This window comes from Akebia trifoliata, unplaced genomic scaffold, assembly GCF_017979445.1.
Source record: "Akebia trifoliata isolate Shusen 1 unplaced genomic scaffold, ASM1797944v1 Contig00608_ERROPOS3031104, whole genome shotgun sequence".
Taxonomy (NCBI): Eukaryota; Viridiplantae; Streptophyta; class Magnoliopsida; order Ranunculales; family Lardizabalaceae; genus Akebia; species Akebia trifoliata.
In genome coordinates, this window is record NW_028237131.1 from 817,354 (window position 1) to 836,048 (window position 18,695).

Consider the following 18,695-nt stretch of genomic DNA (forward strand, 5'->3'; position numbering starts at 1 on the left):
GTCTATAAGTAAAAGTTTGGTGTGTTAATAGAAGTCTCAAATGTACAAAATAAAATATTGATTTCACATTATTATATTATAAAAAACGAAAATTCCAAATAGATTTTTTTTTTTAGAGATCCGGTTAGGTTGTAATCGAGAAAAATTAATGGTTCTGGTTCCTTGAGGAACCGAATCGGATCGACCCATGGACACCTTAATGATTATCGGGTAAAACGGTTCTAAACCCGATGCACTATTAAGAATACGTATGTATTCGTAACCGTATGGATCTACCGTACGAGAAGGCACCAAAATACGTTCTTAGTTCTTACTATATTAAAACAGAACAGACCAAAGCTTGCTTATCCACTCCTCCATTTCTCTCTGTTTCGCTCCAATTCCAATAATCTCTCGCAATGTCTCGAGGCCCTGATCGAATCATGAAGTCTGCAAAGCAGTTCTACGATGTGCACTATAAGGTCTTCATGTCTCGTTATGGGCACCATATTAACGACATCATTGAGTTCCCAATCAAGTTCGTTCTCTCTCCTTTTACTCTCGCTTACGACATCGTAGGCTCTGCTCCTCGTGGCTTTGGAATTCCACAGTTCATCTCCCATCTTTCCTTCTCCGCCATCTTTGTAAGTTCTTTGCCCTAATACATTAAACACAAGAATTCTCAACTGTAAATGAAATTTGGATTGGAAATGTTGGAAAATTAGTAGTTGTGTTTGAGTGATATTGGTATTTGTAATTGTATGCCTTCGTATGTTTATGGGTTAATGTTAATCATGTCGAATTGTAGGTGAGAATATGAGATTATATGCACGAAAATTAGCTAGGATTTTTTTATATATATAAATTTTGTTGCTTTGGGTACTTGCAGATTAGTTAAATGGTCTACTGTCAATGGCCTGGAGTTTGTTTTTTTCTAAATAATATAAATTTGGTTGCTTTGGGTGCTTGCAGTTTAGTTAAGTGGGTCAATGTCAAGTAGTTGTTTCGTTCATGTTGGTATTTGTATGCGTTAATATGTTTATGGGTGAGTGTTAATTATGTCGAATTGTAGTTGCAAATGTGAGATGATATGCAGGAAGATTGTCTTGGAGTTTTTTATTATTTATTTTTTGTAAATGTTGTTGCATTGAGTTCTTACAATTTAGTAAAGTGGGTTACCGTCAAGGAATGGTTTGGCTGATATTGGCATTTGTATGCCTTCCCATTTTTATCACTTAATGCTAAGCATGTTGAAATGTAGGTGGGATTATAGGTAGGACGATTGGCTCGAAGGTTTATTTTTTGGGTTAATTTATTGTTGTGATTTGGGTACTTGCATTTTAGTCAAGTGGGTCTCTGTCAGGTAGTTGTTTGGCTCATATTGATATTTGTATTCCTTCCTAAGTTTATTGGTTAATATTAGGCATGCTGAACCGTGAGTGGGATTATATACATGAAGGTTGGGTTTAAGTTTTCATAAACTTTGTTGTTGTGTCTTGGGTGGACTCTGCTGTTTGTTAAGTTGGTCTCTGTCTATTTTTTTCCTTGTCTATCCATTGATGTACGGTAAATAGGTTGAGTTTATTGTGTTTGAAGACGATTGGAAATTTTTTCCAGTAAATCTAATAGTTGAGTGTGATCATTTTTCATCATTTGGTCAAGTCGGCTGATTTCTGTGTGGTTGCTTGTTCATGTCTATAGAGGAACCAGATTTGTTCTTCCATTGTGTTTGAAGACTGGCTTGGAATTTTTTTAAATTTAGTAGTTGGCAAACTGCTTCTCATCGTCTGTTTCCAGAACAGATTTCCATTGATCTTATTATTTATTGAGATATATATCATAAAATCGAGTTGGCAATTTTTATAAGTTTGGAGGATAATTGGTTTTCGTAAATTTTATACTTTTGATTGGGTAACTATTTGCAGTCCCCTTTTCCATGGAGGGACTATATGCAATCACTAGCCAGAGAGTTTGAGCCCAAATGAAACTTATAACACCACTCTTTTGAACTTTGATGATCCTGTAGTCTTCCATGCACATCATGATTTACAAATTTTTTTCCTTTTTTTTTTTTCCTTTTGGTACCAGACCAAAGTTCCTCCAAGTTCTTCTGCATCACAATCTCTAAACATTTTAATTTCCATTGTGTGTACAGAATAATAGTTTGTTCTGACATTTATCGATTATTCTTTTCATTATATTTGGTAGCTGAAGGGATAACCATTTGCTGCAACTGCAAACCATTTCAAGCATTGTTTCCATGTTAATGTTGGCATGGTTCTCTTATACACTATGGTTTACTCTATCGGCCGATTGCAGGCTGTTGCTACCCTTGGTACATATGATATCGCCTTGGAGCTGGGAAAGAAGGTTCTATGCCAGAGGTGCTTATCTCTTTTTATTTTTTCCCTTTTTATTTATGCAACTGCTTCTTTCCTTACCAATGACATAAACTTTAAGGTTTTCTTGAGTTCATCAAGCTTTTCCAGAAGAATGGTTCATTGGTGATTTAGCACTTTTATCAAGAACTCTTGAGTGCTTCTTGTCTTACTTGTCAAAAACAGGTGCTCTTGTTTTGTGTTAGTTATGATATGACATTGTGGATTATATTCAAAAATTCATTATGAACCTCCTTCTCATGAAAAATATTTTATTGATTTAGGATGACTTCTTCTTTGTAAAAAAAATACCTTAGAAGGTCTGTGTTAGCTGACAATCTGCTGTAAAATCTGGCTTCTATGTATTGATGATCAACTTAATCCTGGTCTCATGGGAAATAATTTAGGTGCTTTTATGAACCTCAGGAACTGTCGAACTTGCAATGGATGGCAGGCATTGCGATGTACTATGTGCAAAGGAGCAGGGAAGGTGCACTATCAAGTGAAAAACTACTCTCTGAAAAGGTAGCTTTATTTCTAGTGAGGTTTGCTTTAATTTTTTATTTTTCATAATTGTAACATGAATAAACTACAATATGTTTTCTTATTCAATTAATTCTTTTTAATTCAATTTAAAAGCCTACGACGCCCAATTTTACATGGAGAGCAAGCTGCCCTTACAGAGTTATGTTATTGGTTCATATGAATATTAGGTACCTTTATTGGTGACTCTGGACCTACTTGAATGTATCTTATTAAATTTAAAGTCAATTTTTTATATATAAACTCTTAAGACTCTACTTTGAATACATTTTCTTTTATTTGGTAATAAAAAATTTATTGGAGGAAGAAAAGAAACCTGACAAGAAGTTCTTATATGCATTAATTGCCTAACACCTTTGGTGTACAAGTTGGATCTTTGCCTAAAGTTGGTGAATGATTGGCAGATTTTCTTAGATGAGGGAGATGTCTGTGGATGCCTCTTATGTTGTGGCATGAGCTTCGAAGCTGCTTACCCATGTTGGGATCTCTTCTTTGTTTCTCTTGTACCTATATTTTGCTTCCCCTCATTTCTTCTCCTATCTGTACTTGTTGCTGTTCTTTTTAGTAAAATTTACTTATTATGGGCTTAGACAAATAGCTTAATTAATTTGACAAATTGCAAAGTAACTTTGAGGTCGTAGTACAACTTGCTCATCAAAAAAAGAAAAAAAATAGTTGTTATCAAAACCCAAACTAATTTGGCATCTTGTTAAGGTCACTGCAACCATATTATATGGGATGAGAGTTTTGAAGAGCTACTGAGTAGATGCTATGCTCACACCATTAGAAGGTCTATCAGGATTCAAGGAAAGCATGCATGCAGGTTTTGAAATTTGAATTTCCCTTCTTGTTATTTGTGCCTGTGGTTGGCTACATTTGCTTCCCTGTTATTCTAGCTTCCAGAAGGGATATTGATGACAATAGGCTAATAGGCCTGAAGATTTACAGACTTAAGAAGCATATTAAGTCCAGCTCGACCCAGCCCAACAACAGTTCAATTTATTGGTTTTATGCTGTTCGTACAGCCTTACAATGGGGTTTCTTGTGTGGGGTTTGAGCAAATATGAATGGATCCAATTGGTTGGTCTTCAAATCAACAACTAGTGTCTGTATAAAGTATGAGTTTCTATTTTAGTTATTTGCGTAAAGAGTTTTATTAATAGTTGATGGCTCCTGAGGTACTAGGCCTCTTAATCTCTATGTCCTATGAACAACTTTCTTTTTGAAATCACATTGAACAAATGTTGGGAATGGAGTTCTAGGTTTGCAAGTCTGGTTAGGTCTATAGACAGACATCTTTAACTCACATATCCATGAGAAGTTGTTACATGTGTTAGAAAGTTTCGTTTTGATATCTATAACAACTCTTTCTCAACTTTTGATGAGATTATGATGTTGTAGACCTCAAAACTGCATTGGAGATGTGGATATAATACGAGTGATGGAGATTAGATGTAGTTTGTAAAGGGCCAGGTTCTGTTAAATCAAGAAAGTAACTCAAGCAAAAGCACACAATCCCAACCGTGAAAGTGCAATATTCAACTGTCAGGATTTATACTTATCCTAATAATGCATATCCTGTTGATACTTGTTTCTCGAGGATAAGTCCTGGCCATTGGATTTTGCACTTACATGCTTAGGATCATGTGTTTCTTCTTGAGTCATTTCTCATGTCAATGGAATCTGAGCCATTTGCAAAATATTAAGTTTATGTTATTAAGTGTCTAATCACTTTTCATCATTGGTGCATAACTACTGCTAAAGTTTTATTATTCATATTCAGTGATGGAAAGTGACAAACTGTTAGTAACCTCCATCCATTCTAAGATTTTTAGGTTGCTTTTCTTTAGTGATTTTATGAAATAATTCATGCACTTTGGACTGTGGGCTAGAGTGACTTCTGCTAGTTTAATGTTGTAAGATCTGGGTCATGAAGATAATAATTCTTTTTGGCTTTTAACATTATATTGCAGCGGCGAGAGGGCAACAGCTGAGAGTGTTGCAGATGCCATTGCTGACAACCGGGCTGAGTTGGTGCACCTTCCTTCTGCTATTGATCTTAATATTCCATTGCCCTCTAAAGACTGCCCAACATGCGATGGCTCAGTAAGTTGTACTTATATCTCATAGCCATTCTCTGTTTTTTTTTTTTTGGCTTTATTTTCATTCCAACATTTTGTGTATCCATATTTCCAATATCTCATATTTTGTTGATGACCATTTACCCCAAAAGACTGATCTATAGAGAAGGGGAGAACTATGAATATAAGAGGGTCACTGGGCTTAACTGGGGTATGGCACACCCAAGAGTGGAGGAAAATATACACTCCCCCTCACCCATAAGGTGGAAAGATTCAAACCCGCGACCTATACGAACCTAGCGCTCTAATACTGTGTTAACCAACCAACTATTCCAAAAGACCGATCTGATGGGGAAGGCACAACTATGAATATAAGAGGGTCACAGGTCAAATGGGGCACGATACATGAGCACATGACACCCAGGAGCAAGGCGGATTACACAACACTCAACACTCCCCCTCACCCATAAGGGTGGGAAATTCTTTCGAGGAGACTTGAACCCATGACCTATACGAACCTAGCACTCTTATACCAGTTGAAAACCGTTTACCCCCAAAGACTGATCTGATAGGGAAGGGGAGAACTATGAATATAAGATTTTCATGAGGCTTAACTTAGGTATGACACACCCGAGAGTGGAGGAAAATATACACTCAACAGATACGTTCTTACTTATCAAAAAAAAATTGATACATTCTTTCTGTTTTCTTCTGACTTTCCATGGGCTATATGTTCAATGGTAATTTAATTCTGAAAAGCTGTGATACTATAGTCTCTCTTATTGAAGATTCTTTACATTGATTAATCTAGAGTTGAAAACTATTTGACCTAAAAATTTATTCTGGTTAATGACGGGGCCATGTTTTCAACATCCTGCATGAAGTGATTCTTATGAAATTTGTAGCCAAGACACATTTAGTAGTGACGATTAACTTCTTGATGTTTCATTTTCTTCAGCTGCATGTATGCATGAATCTTGTTTAGTGCATAAGGAAAATAAGACACCCTAGTTTCTTATCCGCACCTAGGCATAAACTGTACAACACTTTCAATGATATCTCACTGTTAAAGTTGACCTTCTGAAATATTCTCTGATATTGCAGGGCGTAATGGGTTGTCCAGAATGTAAACACAAAATACAAGTCAGGATTTCTGCAGATGATGTGAGTGTCTTCCCAAATTCACCAATACCTGGGTTTCTTTTACCTTAGTTTTATTTGTGCTTATGTGGATGTAAGCTGACCCATCTTTGGATAAAGCTTTGATGATGATGATGGATGTACGCTGTATTGCTTTGTAGCTTTCCCTGTATCACGTATCATGTATATTCTATAACTATATTGTGATCAGGTAATGTCTGTGTAACTGGTATCAATTGTAGACTTAGATGCATAGGAAACTAGAATGTTTATGAAAAACAATATTTCATATAGGAAGCTTTTAGAAACATGAACGGGTGTATTTTCTGAGAATCTCTTGTAAACTTGAACTACTTTGATGAGAGAAACGAAAGTATTCACTTACTGAGTTGCTTCATTACATTCTTAAGCCAGTAACTCTGAGTTGGCTGAATCACCCATCCTATATCATTATTCTATCTTTTGGTTACTGATGTTATCTTATGCAACTTCGAAGTGTAAATTCATTATATATTGCGCTAATTTGACACTTTTATCTTTTGGTGAAACTAACTTTTCCTGAGAAATTTGTCAGTTTGCTTTCTTTTTCACTTCAGCTTAGAGCACTCAAGGGAAAACCTATCTGGGAAAATAAATTCCCCTTTTTTGATAATTAACTTGATTTAATGTAAACATTTGCAAAGATTAAAGGATTTCTTAACTTCTTCTTTTTTCCTCTTCAAATGTATAATATATACAAGGATTAGAGAAGTTAAATTCAAGGATTGGGGAAGATAGTTTCACATACATCAAAAGTCCCTAAGTTGTCATTGTTTTAAGAACTCATAATACCTTGCGGAGTACAAACGGTTTATGAATTTCATGTTTGAATCGAAATTTTCTTTTCTTTTTTTGATATGACCAGTTTCTTTTCATCAATCGAACAACTCACATTAAATTCCTTGGTTGCTTCACTGAGAAAGATGTGCTGGATGGTACTAAGTTGTGTCATCGTGGCCTCTGGGTTTATTGATATGGCTGTGGTGGAAGCCCGAGTCATGGTGAACTTCATGTTACTGTGACAATGACTTGTATCAGTTTTTGGTGTTGGTTGAGTTGCACCATGAAACCACATGAGGAATCCTCGATAATTTTGGATCACATAATTACCCCTTGAAACCATAGGCCTTGTCCCTTGAGATAGAGACGACTTAGGTAAATTGTATTGTTCTAACCATTGAAAAAAAGTTTTATTGGGTTGGTTGAAAATTTAGGCCCATATGCAATGTGCCAGATGATATGTGTACCTTTTAGAACCTCCTTTTATTCATATTATTGTAATGTCTTCTTTTTCTTCTTCTTCATGTTCTTTCTTTTTCTTGTCTTCAGATCATGGAGCCACCTTGGAAAGCATATAATGTCTTGAGAAAGATGGACTACCCCTATGAGGCTAGTGTCACAACTCATGTCCCTTGGATTTGTATTTGCAATCATAGTCTATAATGCTATTCCCTTAAGTACGGGTTCTGATGAAGCCTTTTCTTTTATTAGGTTCATATTTTTGCTATTGTTGGCATGAACTGTACGTATTTCTAAATATCATGCCGCTTGTTCTAAAGGAAAGAACTGCAGTGTGGTAGAGCGCTTCACTTTGTGTGTGTGTGTGTGTGTGTTGCATCGAAGTATGGAAGTGACATAACTTAGGTTTTCAAATCCCCCTAAGTAATCTATATTAGAGATTGTTAATATTTATGTAATAATTGTACTTTATAAATAGTATTTGATCAAAATATAAAAGAGAGTAAAAAAAGAAAGCTGAGAGTTCAAAAGTGAAGATGCTTGGTTGAAGGAGAAAGATGTGTTCAGGAGTGAAGTTGAACAACTCAGGGAGGAAGATTCTTTCAGAAAAAAAAAAAAAAAAAAAAGAACTATATTGATTCACAAAAATTTGGTCTGGAATACTGCTGGGTCAAGAATACCATGCCTGTGTTTTCTCTATTTAGGCTAATTGGGGTTGAACTTACAACTTCATTGCTGTGTGTCAGTCTGTTCCCTCTCATCTTTGAAATGATTTGAGAAGATGTGGATCATGACTCAGCTACCCTTGCAAGAATTTGATTTTTCAGCAGTTTTGATTGACAATGAGTCACATGAGTTTGCTGTCCTCTAAACCATCAATTATAACAAGTAACAGACATGTCGAATAAGTCTAGAAAGAACTTTGCATCCATGTAAGAATATTCTCTAATATTTTAAACAGGTGTAGAATATATGGAAACCAGGGTAGGTAAGGATGCATTTGAGATAGACTTTGACCACGTATACTTACCTAACATTTCTTTCCTGCTCTCATTTGTTATTTCAGAACATTGTTCACAGCATGAAGGACCCTAGCATTGCTGCATTTTGGTTAATTACCATGCCTCAGATTTTAGGGGGCTTCAACTATGATGATGACGTAAAGCAGAAAATTTGGTGGCAATACAAGGTTTGTAAGTCATTCTCTCAGCTTTCATAGGGTTTTAGACATTTTTGTGTTTTTTGACCTCATTGCTTTGTCTTCATCTGTACCTGTCATGCTTGTAGTACTTGCTTTTAGGCTTTTTATCACAGATGTTTGTGAGTCAGAGCCCTGCAATTTAGCTCTGAATTATTTAAAGCTTTTCATTATTTTTTCAAATAATGTGTGTAAAACAATTTGACGTATACAGTGGTTAGGCAGCCTTATGTTTAGCATATTTGAATTGTGTACATATATGAATTAGGGTGTCAACAGTTTATTCCATTTTGGTCATGATTGGACCAATGAGGAAAAGAAACATTCTAGCAGATAGATTAAATCTTCTACATTTTTATGTCCGAGGCTCAATGTACATTTACTTCAGTAATTGCTGCATCTGCTGGCCAAGTAGACCATTCTGAATCCTGATGATCACATGGGGCCCTGAATTTTTCATTTTCTTACTTTGTTGATGTTTCTTATTTTTCTTTCCATTTTTTTTTTTCTTTGAAAGTTTGTGTACAATATTGTGGGGTGGTTGACACTTGGCATATTTTGAACTCGGCATATTTTTCAGGTCTAGACATGGATGAAATGCATCTTACATGGCCTCCTCTGAATCCCAAGTGTCAACGTTTCCCCTACCATTTTGTGATGATATAAAAATTGTATTGATATTGTATAAATGTTAACATAGCTGAATGTAATGCTAGAAGTAGGACAAACTAGAACTACATAAACAATATTCAAAGGTTAAAAAGAAAATATAAGTGATCCGCTTCGCCTCCACTTCCATATAGAAGTTATAGCACATGTGTCGCCATATCAAAATTGGAAACAAGCTGCTCGTAGGGTTTCTGAATTGACTTAGTTTTCTGGAACTTGATTTGAGTGCTTGGATCGTATAACCAAGATCTCCAAAATAGCAGGTCCTTGCAGAGCAGTTTCAACTTTAATTTTTTATGAGTTCCTTTCGGACAGTGTAATTAGTTGAGTTTTGAGATCTAAAGCATGCATTTTTACACAGAATAACACTCATGTTGGGATTAAATGATTACTAAGGGCTGACTTCGTCCTTTGTCTCAAACTGGGTTACTGAATTCGTTATAAAGGTACTGAACCGCGAAACTGGTTTGAACCAGTTCGCTTTAGGTTCACGAAATGCAGCGAACTAAATGAATTTCGTCATTTTACTTGAATTATTTTGGGTCCCCTCCACATTGATAATATTGAGATATCCCCCTAAATTTTCAAACAACTAAAAAGCCCCTTTGACCTTGGCCTTATTAATAAACTGATGCAAAATGACCAAATACCCTCTCATCTTCAACCTATTAAATGAAAAATACTTGATTTTTTCTTCCCAAAAAAATGTCTTTACCCTACTCATCAATTCAACCTTCAAATGTCCTCATCTTTGTCCACTGCTACAAACTGGTTCATTCTCAAGTGGCAAAAACCATGAACTGAATTCAACCTGAGAGAACCCACGAATCAGGTACATAGGTCTCAAGCACTTGTTATAGTTCCGCTTCTCCTTTTCTGTTCCTTCTGTTTTCCTGCACTGGGTGGTAAGCTACTCTTCAAAGTAGATTCCCAGTGCTACTGTGTGATTTGTAAATTTGATTTCTGTGGGGTTTTATTTTTTTATTAGTGATTATCTCATAAAAATATTTCTTCTAAGATGGTATTAAACTTTTAGTCAAGTTCTTACTTTTCTGTGTGCCTTTCTTTCTCTTGGAACTTGAAACATCATATGAACCCATACCTGGATGTTCTATAATTCACTAGTTCTTTTTTAAGTCGTAATAAATTTTTCTGGCTTCCTATTGTGCAACAGATTGTTTTGCTCAAATAATTGGCTTCTTCATGGGCATGTTTAACAGTGGTATAACAACTTCAGGGATCTTTCATATCGTCTTATGATTTTTATTGTGCTTGTTGGTCTAGGAATCCATGCGATATGATCAACTTCGAGATGTTGTAGCTAAGCGAAAACCTGGCTGGGAGCACTTACAAGAAGTGAGTAACATAATTTCTCTACATTATCTGCTTCTAACAGAGCACATTAAATCACAATCGGCATTCAGTTATTTAAAAATCCAAAGGATGGTTTTGGTATTTGGTAGTCTTAGTCTTTGAACCAATTGAACTGATTCCAAACTTGCACCACAATGATTGAACTATATAGAGAGTTTAGTCAAATGGCACTGGTTGATGGGGGAGCATTACTGCGATAGTAGTTTCGTAGGCAAATGTAAAAAAATTCAAATAACATGACGAATTTTATAATTTTCTTAACCTACATAATTAAGATAGTCCTCGACAAATATTGTAATCGAGAGAAAAAAAAAAGGTAAGAATTGAACAGGTGCACACGGCAGTTAACAGAAGCTCCTCTTACATGCATGTTCACAGTCTAAAGAAGAGGAACCATTGTTCCTCTATAGTAGTAGTGAATAAACCACTGGCATCGCAAGCAAGAGGAACAAGAATGATGATGACCATTTCACCTTACTTTGTCTCCTTGATGAAGAAGAAAATAGGCTTGAGAGGAGAGGGTAGGGATGTAGGTTTTTGGTTTTTTTTCCCTTCTTTTTCAGTGAGTAAAGGATAAAAGATGTAGGTAAGAGAATAGTTAGGGTTTTCTCTTCAAAGAGAGAAAAATACCAATTCCCTTAGCCATATAATTATACTAGAGTTTTCCCATGCCATCCTCTTCGGTGTTAGAGGGGTAAAAGAGGAAAGATAGTAAAGTTAGAGGGGTATTATTAAAAAACGGGGGGAGGAGAGGAAAGATAATGAAGTTGAAGGGGGGGGGGGGGGGAATGTAATAAAATGGGGTAGTGCGAACCTCACTCCTTTATCTCAACCTTTATACCCCAAAAACTGTAGCACAGTAGGATCCACCATTGTGTTTTATTATATAGATATGTATTAAAAATATATGCTATTATGTTAATAAAAAATTAACTATATAAAATTCTCAAACTGAGTTTACTTTGGCAAGAGCTTGCCTAAGTATGCATTAGACACTAGGGTTACAACCAAATGAATTGGTGGTCTAGGCAAAGCTTCAAAGACACTATGTTGATCCCATGTAGTACCAAAAATTTCAAAAATCCAGGAAAATTTGGAAAGAATGGAAAAAAAGAACACCCCCCCCAAAACAAAAACAAAAACAAAAACAAAAAAAAAAAAATTAAATGCTACCTTTATGGTTTTGGGATAGAATGACAATTTTATACACAATACATCACTCCAACGTTTCAAACCTTATCAAAAGAGGATTGTGAATTCGAAAATTTTTGGACTATGTTTTATCATTAGCTTAAACTCCATATTTGACGTAGTGATAAGTTCCAGAAAGTGCTGTTTTTCCCAAGGATGATCTCCATAGAGAGAAGATTGCCTTCACTAAAAAATCAGCCCTTGACTCATCTCCATGTGGCCCCAATGAGTGTGTCATTTTATGTACGGTTGTAAATGTAAATGTCTTTGTATCGATAAAGTTTCCAAATATTTTTGTAGAAAGTCTCAAGTTGTTAGGATTGTATTTGTAAATGGATTTGTATCAAATCTATAACCACAGATAGGGTTGACATTGGAGATAGAGCTTTACTCTGTTGAAGTATGGCTAAAAACAATTAGGCCCAGTCCAAGTGCGTGCGTATGTTTTTGGGTCGGTCGAAAGTAATTTGGGTTGGGCTTGTAACTTATGTAAATGACCCACGTATGTGGTACTTCTAAAAGAGGTTTTATTTTCTTTTGTTAAAACTCCAAGTCCAAGTTTTTTCTAGAGAAGAGAGTAGAGAGAAAGAAAACCTAGAGAGGAGAGGCTTGGGAAGATTGAGATCTAGAAGAAGGTGAAGCTAAGTGATAGAGGTGTTTCCTTGTATCAATTTGCCACGTTTTCTTTATAGTGAAATCGAGCTCCAACGCTCATACCTTCGTGAACGTAGTCTTTGGGTAAACCACATAAAATCTCATGTTGTTGGTATTGTGTTCTTACTCTTTCTTTGTGTGATTGTTTATCTTCTTTGCATTTGTTACTATTAGTTGGGTTTGTCCTTCATTGCCATTATCCAACAAGGTCTTGGAAAGTGTAGCATACAAGGTGTTTGGTGAAATACCCAATAGGTGTTTGATCAAATTACGAAGTGAGCGTCACAAAGGTGTTCACATACACAACATGCTCATTAAACCATTCAATCTGGGTGCAGAAACTGATTGTGCTGTTGATACAGTTTCCAAGTATTTAATCTATGTAGAAAATCTGAATTTGAAAGGATTTCTCATTTGCAGGCCCTCATCTCCATAGACCCAGTCCGTGCAAGGGATGACCCAGTTATAGTGAAAAACATCCCATATTACAAGTCCAAGAAGGCATTGGAGTCAGAAGTCATGAAACTTGATGTCCCACCACGACCACATAATTGGGGTGTAAGTATTCTTTGATGTTCATCAACTTTTAACTTCACTTTGAACACTTTACATTAGTAAAAAATGGTTAGAAATAAAATTAGAACATGGCGTGGGCTTTCTTGGGTTTCAAGTATGCAACTGCATATAAAGTGTCTAACTATTGACTCTTGTATTAAATAATAAAAAGAACACAACCATATTCATTCTTTTGTAAGAAAGTTTTGCATTTCAAATGCAAAATTCTGAAATCACTAATGAATAACGAGCAAGTGTACTGGCTTTAACTTAATTACTTTCAGATGCAAAAATTTTGATTTGCTTTTTGAGATCTACAAATTCCTGGATTAACAGGAAGCCCAGATTTGAATTGGCTGCAAAAGTTCAATCCTGTACTTAGCAACTATGTGTTGGTTGGATGTAATAGACTTTGATGTTGAATTACCACATCTTGGTTCCTTGATTCTGTCACATTTTTCACTGGTTCTTGAATTTCCATGTCATTCAACATGTGTATCCTAACTGTGTCGAGTAGACTGAAGAATATAGCATATATAAAAAAGTGGTGTATGGATATTCTCAATAAAAATTAGAGTTAGGGCTAAACTCCCATAATTTGTTTTTTGGTTTATGTAAAGTGAACCAGAATTGCAAGTGCCAGCTAGCCTAGTTGGTAAAGTCTTTGGGTGATGATACTAGAGACCTGGGTTCAAATCCCACCAGCACCGAGTTACTGAACTCATTAAAACAGGCTTACCAATCAAAAAATAAAAAAAAAAGTGAACCAGAATTGGCTTTTGGCTTTTGGCTTCCTTAACATTGTGTTTCTGCTCCCTTCCTTGTTGTGCATAACTATTCCAGTTTCTGGAAACGCATTTTTTTAATCTTTTCAAGTGCTTTGTAAGATGAAGGCACATCATGTTTAGGAGCAATAACAAGGCATACCCGCTTATTTTCTTGGGTTTTATTTATAAATTCTAAATAGAAAGAAAAATCATATTTGGCATTCGCCAAGGACTGCCTCAACACCATAATGACAAAAATCTGCAATTTTTTGAAAAAAAAAAATCGTGATTGAATCATAATTTCAATAATTCTTGATTAAATCACGATTTTTTCAAAAAATCGTGTGAAGTTTTTGAAAATATCTTTGATTTTCAAAAATTCACTGTTAATTGTGATTTAATCAACAATTTTTTTTTAAATCACATTATTTTTAACTTTTTTAAGTGTTATTTATCATTTAATACATGAAATACATTTTTTGTACTTAAAAAATATTTTTTATTTTTTAATTTTTTAATTTATCCAATGTTTTCTCGACTTAATCAACTTTTGCCGACCTTTTCTGAAGCTTTCTATTACCGAATTATTCCCAAACCCCGACTTTATCACTATGCTCAACACTTTAACTGTGTGCTTCATGTGTTCATTATTATTATAGGCATGGATATAGGAAATGCATCGAGGCCTCGCCTTTATGCCTACCTTGAGATGGCCTCAAGGCATATGCCCGAAATGCCTTTTTCAATAATGATTTTCAAGTAACTGTTTTGACTGACTTGTGAATAGCAAGTTGATAGGTGTATGTTTGCATACTTGCAAATGGAAAATATGCTCATTTGTACTAGTCTTTCAACTTATGATAGAGCTTTTGACAGGAACTGAACCTTCCATTAAACACATCTTCATGGAGTGAGGATGAACTCAAGGATCCAAATAAATTGGTTGAGATGACAGTCCTTCTCAATGCTCAGAGAGAAATGGCAGACAAATTCTTGGATGCACAGTGGGAAACAAAATGGCGCCAAGACAAGGTAAGACTTGAAGTTTCCTAGGTACTATATCTGGGGTCTGATTTGTTTTTCACGTTTACTTATATGTACGAGAGGATCTGCATGTGAATGGTGAGTATTGGTGGTATTCTTGAGAATGCGACCAAGTTTGAATTTCAGCAGTTTTGGAAAGTTTGAGATTTCTTTTTGGTTTCAAGCAAAGTTCTCGTATGCAATTTCCCTTAGGCCAGGACCGAAACTAATGCCAAAACAAAATTTAAAAGCTCTGTTTGCTTGTCTAATTTTTTATGGACGGCCTTATATTTTTAATGTTACACGATCAAGACTTTACGTAACAAGTACGTGCTTCACTCTAACTTTCAGTTGAATGAGCTACTTCAAGAGAAGATACAACCGTACCTCCAGAGCATTGACAATGGTGTTCTTCCTCAGCCTATTGTCATGCATCCTCAAAATCAAGATCAAAAGGTTTCTCTCTTCTCTTCATGCCTTCCTCTTATTGTTTCCATAATGTTATCTGTTTTCTACTATAAGTACGTAATTGCTAAAATGGCAGATATTCCTTTACAGTATAGATTATGATATGGTTTTCTCGTTGAAAATACGCTACTCATCCATCCATCTACATTATCTAAAGACTTTCGCATTCATGATCGGTCTTTGTCGGTATAACAATGTCATTCTAGTCATCGAAGGTGTTGAACATGAACCTTATATACACATTGAAAAAGGGTGTAAGAATCCATGGATCTTTTATTTCATTGATTAACACACTTTATGGATTACTATTCTAAGAATGGGAGCGGATCGTAAAATCATAAAGCATGGGATTGGATTAAAATTGATATTCAAATCTCTGGATCATAGGATTGTAAAATACTTTTTTTCATAAATTGAGAAAAAAATGAATAATTCCCATCGGAATATGTTTAAAATCCTCCATGTATCATCATATAGAATTATATTTTTTGTGTGTTTTCCCTAGTCTTAGGGTAATGGAAATACACACTATTTGCTCAAAAACATAATGATTATGAGACTCCGATACATTTCAGGTCTTACAATTCACAGTTTTGCATAACAATTTAAATGTGGATTGTATGATTCAAATAAGATTCACTTAGTTTCTTGTATCCAACTTGAATCACAAATCCATAATCAGATTATAGTAATATTGGTGTGGGTACTGTATTTTGTGTTCCGGAAATCTCACATTCTTGAAGTTCATATGCTTTTTTGTTTCTCAATTTTAAAATTTTCTTTTTCATTTTCATGAATACTGGAACTTACCCCTAATTTTGATTTACTCCAATATCAATAAATTTATTCTTTTTGTACACTACAGAAAAGGAGACGGCAGAAGAGATGGTGGTTGTTTTGATGAAGTAATCGAACTGCAGGTACTTATCATTGCAGAAATTCTTTGTGTGTCTTTATTTTTCCATGTATGATTTCCCTTTCATATATCATCGGTACTGTACATCTTACCCAATGGTTTCTGGCTTTGCAAGAGCATTCCCATAAGAAACTATCTTCTTTTCCTTTTTTCTCCTTTTAAGGATGCTTATGTGATGTTGGGGAACTGTTTTTCATATAACACAATCAAATATGTCAATTTAAATTTCTTATTTGCATCTTATTAAGCCGGTTTTCTTGAATCACATGACAGCATTCAACATTCTTTTTTCTTTTTTTCTTCCACTTTTGCTGGGAAAACACTTGGTGTTGCCTTGACATTAGCTTATTTTTAACGTGATCAGTAACTCGTAACATCTTTTTCCTGCTCATGAATTAGGATGACCATTTCGGTGCAAGTGCAACACCATCAGCATTGGATCTGCCCTACCGATTTAACATCCATTATGTTTAGTATTTCTTAAGCCCATTGGTATGCTTAGGTGGCCTACTCATCGCACCAACTGTGATGTTGGGTGCTGATTTCTCATTTTGGTGTTTCTCAACCTTCGATTTTGTCTTTTTATCCCACCACTTGAAGACTATTTGCTCCTTGTAATACAAAAGAATATGGATTTTAAGTGTGTAGGTTGAGTTTCATTTCAGCTACTTAAACAAAGGCTGATAGGTGTACTTTCTTTCTGAATTTCAATCAAGAAGGGAAATTTTTTCCAACTTTGCCTTTGGTAGGGAAGTGGGCAGTACATGAATTGAGGGTGCATCGTAAAGTTTTCACAATTTTTGTTATCTAGGATTTTTGTTTGATAACTTTTAATAGATTTTGTTTCATGAGATGAAGATGAAATGTAATTCGCACTTGATTTCATATTTAGTGTTTTTTCGCTTGAGAAGGTTTTCATTTTTTTGAACAAATAGAAAGGTAATTAGGTCTCGTTTCCACCCCATTTTTTAGCTTTTTAGAGGTCTTGGACTGAAGTTTTCTTGCAAAGTTTGAAGATAGATGGGTTTCTGTGGTTAAAAATCGAGGGCTTTGGCTTGGTTGAAGGCTAGGGTATTTTAATCATTTTGAAAAGCTTTATCAATCAGTCGATCCGATGTTTATGGGATCAGTCCTGGGTCCAACCCAATCCTTGTTGGATTGATACTAGATCACCCAAATAGAAAGCTTTGTCAATCACTCGATCCGATGCTTATAGGGTGTAAAAAATACGAGATGATTTTCATCAAGATACGAGTCAAAAAGCATCTATAGTTAGTACACACTTTCACGTCAGGATGTGTGATATGAGGTAAAATCTTGAGGTCACTCCAGCACGACTCTTCTCATATTTATGATGCAAAAAAGACTTGCATATATTCAAGGTATTTTTGTCTCATAACGTTTTTGAGAATCGAAACTGATGGGTATCCACGAATATTGACGGTTATATTTCGATTCCACCTATTTTAGAATGGGAATCAGAATTGACAAGAATCAAAATCGAAAAAATATAATGCTTCCGATTATAAGTACCTCTAGAATGGACATATTAACGTAAATGCCCAAATTCAATGGACAGAAATTATCAATCAGTCTAATCTTGGTTCATGATAAAAATGCTCGATCCAATGGTGGGAAATCATCAATCAGTCTAACATTTTCTTCAATGTGGGTCACACCACAAGAGGATGGTCAACACAATGGGATCCAAGTATATGCCACGTGTCATTTTTAAATGGAATCATCTTACAATAAAAGTATAGGAATAGTAGATAATTAACGAAGAGTAAACAAACAAATTAGTTTGATAACTATAGCTAACAAATTGTAAGAAAAACAAGGAGAAAGAAAGGGGCTTTCTCAGACATGTTGAATATCACGTAAATTACGTTAAGAAATAAAACCAATCCCAACTAATCAACTTTCTTCTTCTCTTCACCCACAACAACCCACCATTTCATCAAGCTCTCTCTTTCTCATGTGGTGCATGGCTTCTAGGTTCTCCATGATCCTTCTCATCTTGGCTTTGGCCTTGGTGGTCAACTCGTCGACCATAGCCGATGCCCATTTGGGTGTCACCCATTTTAACATTAGTGCAACTGGGACCGATGAGCTCGCCTCATTACAAACATGTGATGGTCTTGTGGGGGAGTGCACAAATCAAGACGATGAGTTGATGACGATGGACGCTAATATGATCCGACGATCTCTACGTCAACGTCGAAGGTGGATTAGCTATGATGCATTAAGGAGAGATAGGGTACCTTGCAATCGTCGAGGCAGCTCGTATTATGGTTGTGGGAGAGCATCAAGGGTTAATCCTTATAGGCGTGGGTGCAGCCGCATCACACATTGCCAAAGGTATCTCAAATAATAAGAGAGTAAAAAAAAAAAAAAAAAAATTATAATTACCCTGGAAATTCTTTTTATCTCTTATTCTTCATTTAATATGATTTTTTTTTTTTTGTTATATTTATATTT

General features: G+C 35.4%; 1 protein-coding gene across 2 annotated transcripts; it reads left to right on the forward strand.

Annotated features, from left to right (window-relative positions):
- The first annotated feature begins 331 nt into the window (after positions 1 to 331).
- EMB2737 (embryo defective 2737) lies at positions 332 to 18,231 on the forward strand. 2 transcript variants are annotated; one of them, XM_086430645.1, is made up of 13 exons: positions 332 to 623; positions 2,299 to 2,363; positions 2,784 to 2,882; positions 4,874 to 5,006; positions 6,086 to 6,145; positions 7,490 to 7,549; positions 8,466 to 8,588; positions 10,551 to 10,622; positions 12,906 to 13,043; positions 14,684 to 14,839; positions 15,182 to 15,286; positions 16,164 to 16,218; positions 18,213 to 18,231. In XM_086430645.1, exons 1-12 carry the CDS (start codon positions 399 to 401, stop codon positions 16,197 to 16,199), a joined length of 1,272 nt encoding a protein of 423 aa, XP_086286771.1. In that variant the 5' UTR covers positions 332 to 398; the 3' UTR covers positions 16,200 to 16,218; positions 18,213 to 18,231. The 2 variants fall into 2 exon arrangements, with proteins under 2 accessions (XP_086286771.1, XP_086286770.1); XM_086430644.1 differs by lacking the exon at positions 18,213 to 18,231 and adding an exon at positions 16,614 to 17,067.
- The last annotated feature ends 464 nt before the right edge of the window (positions 18,232 to 18,695 follow it).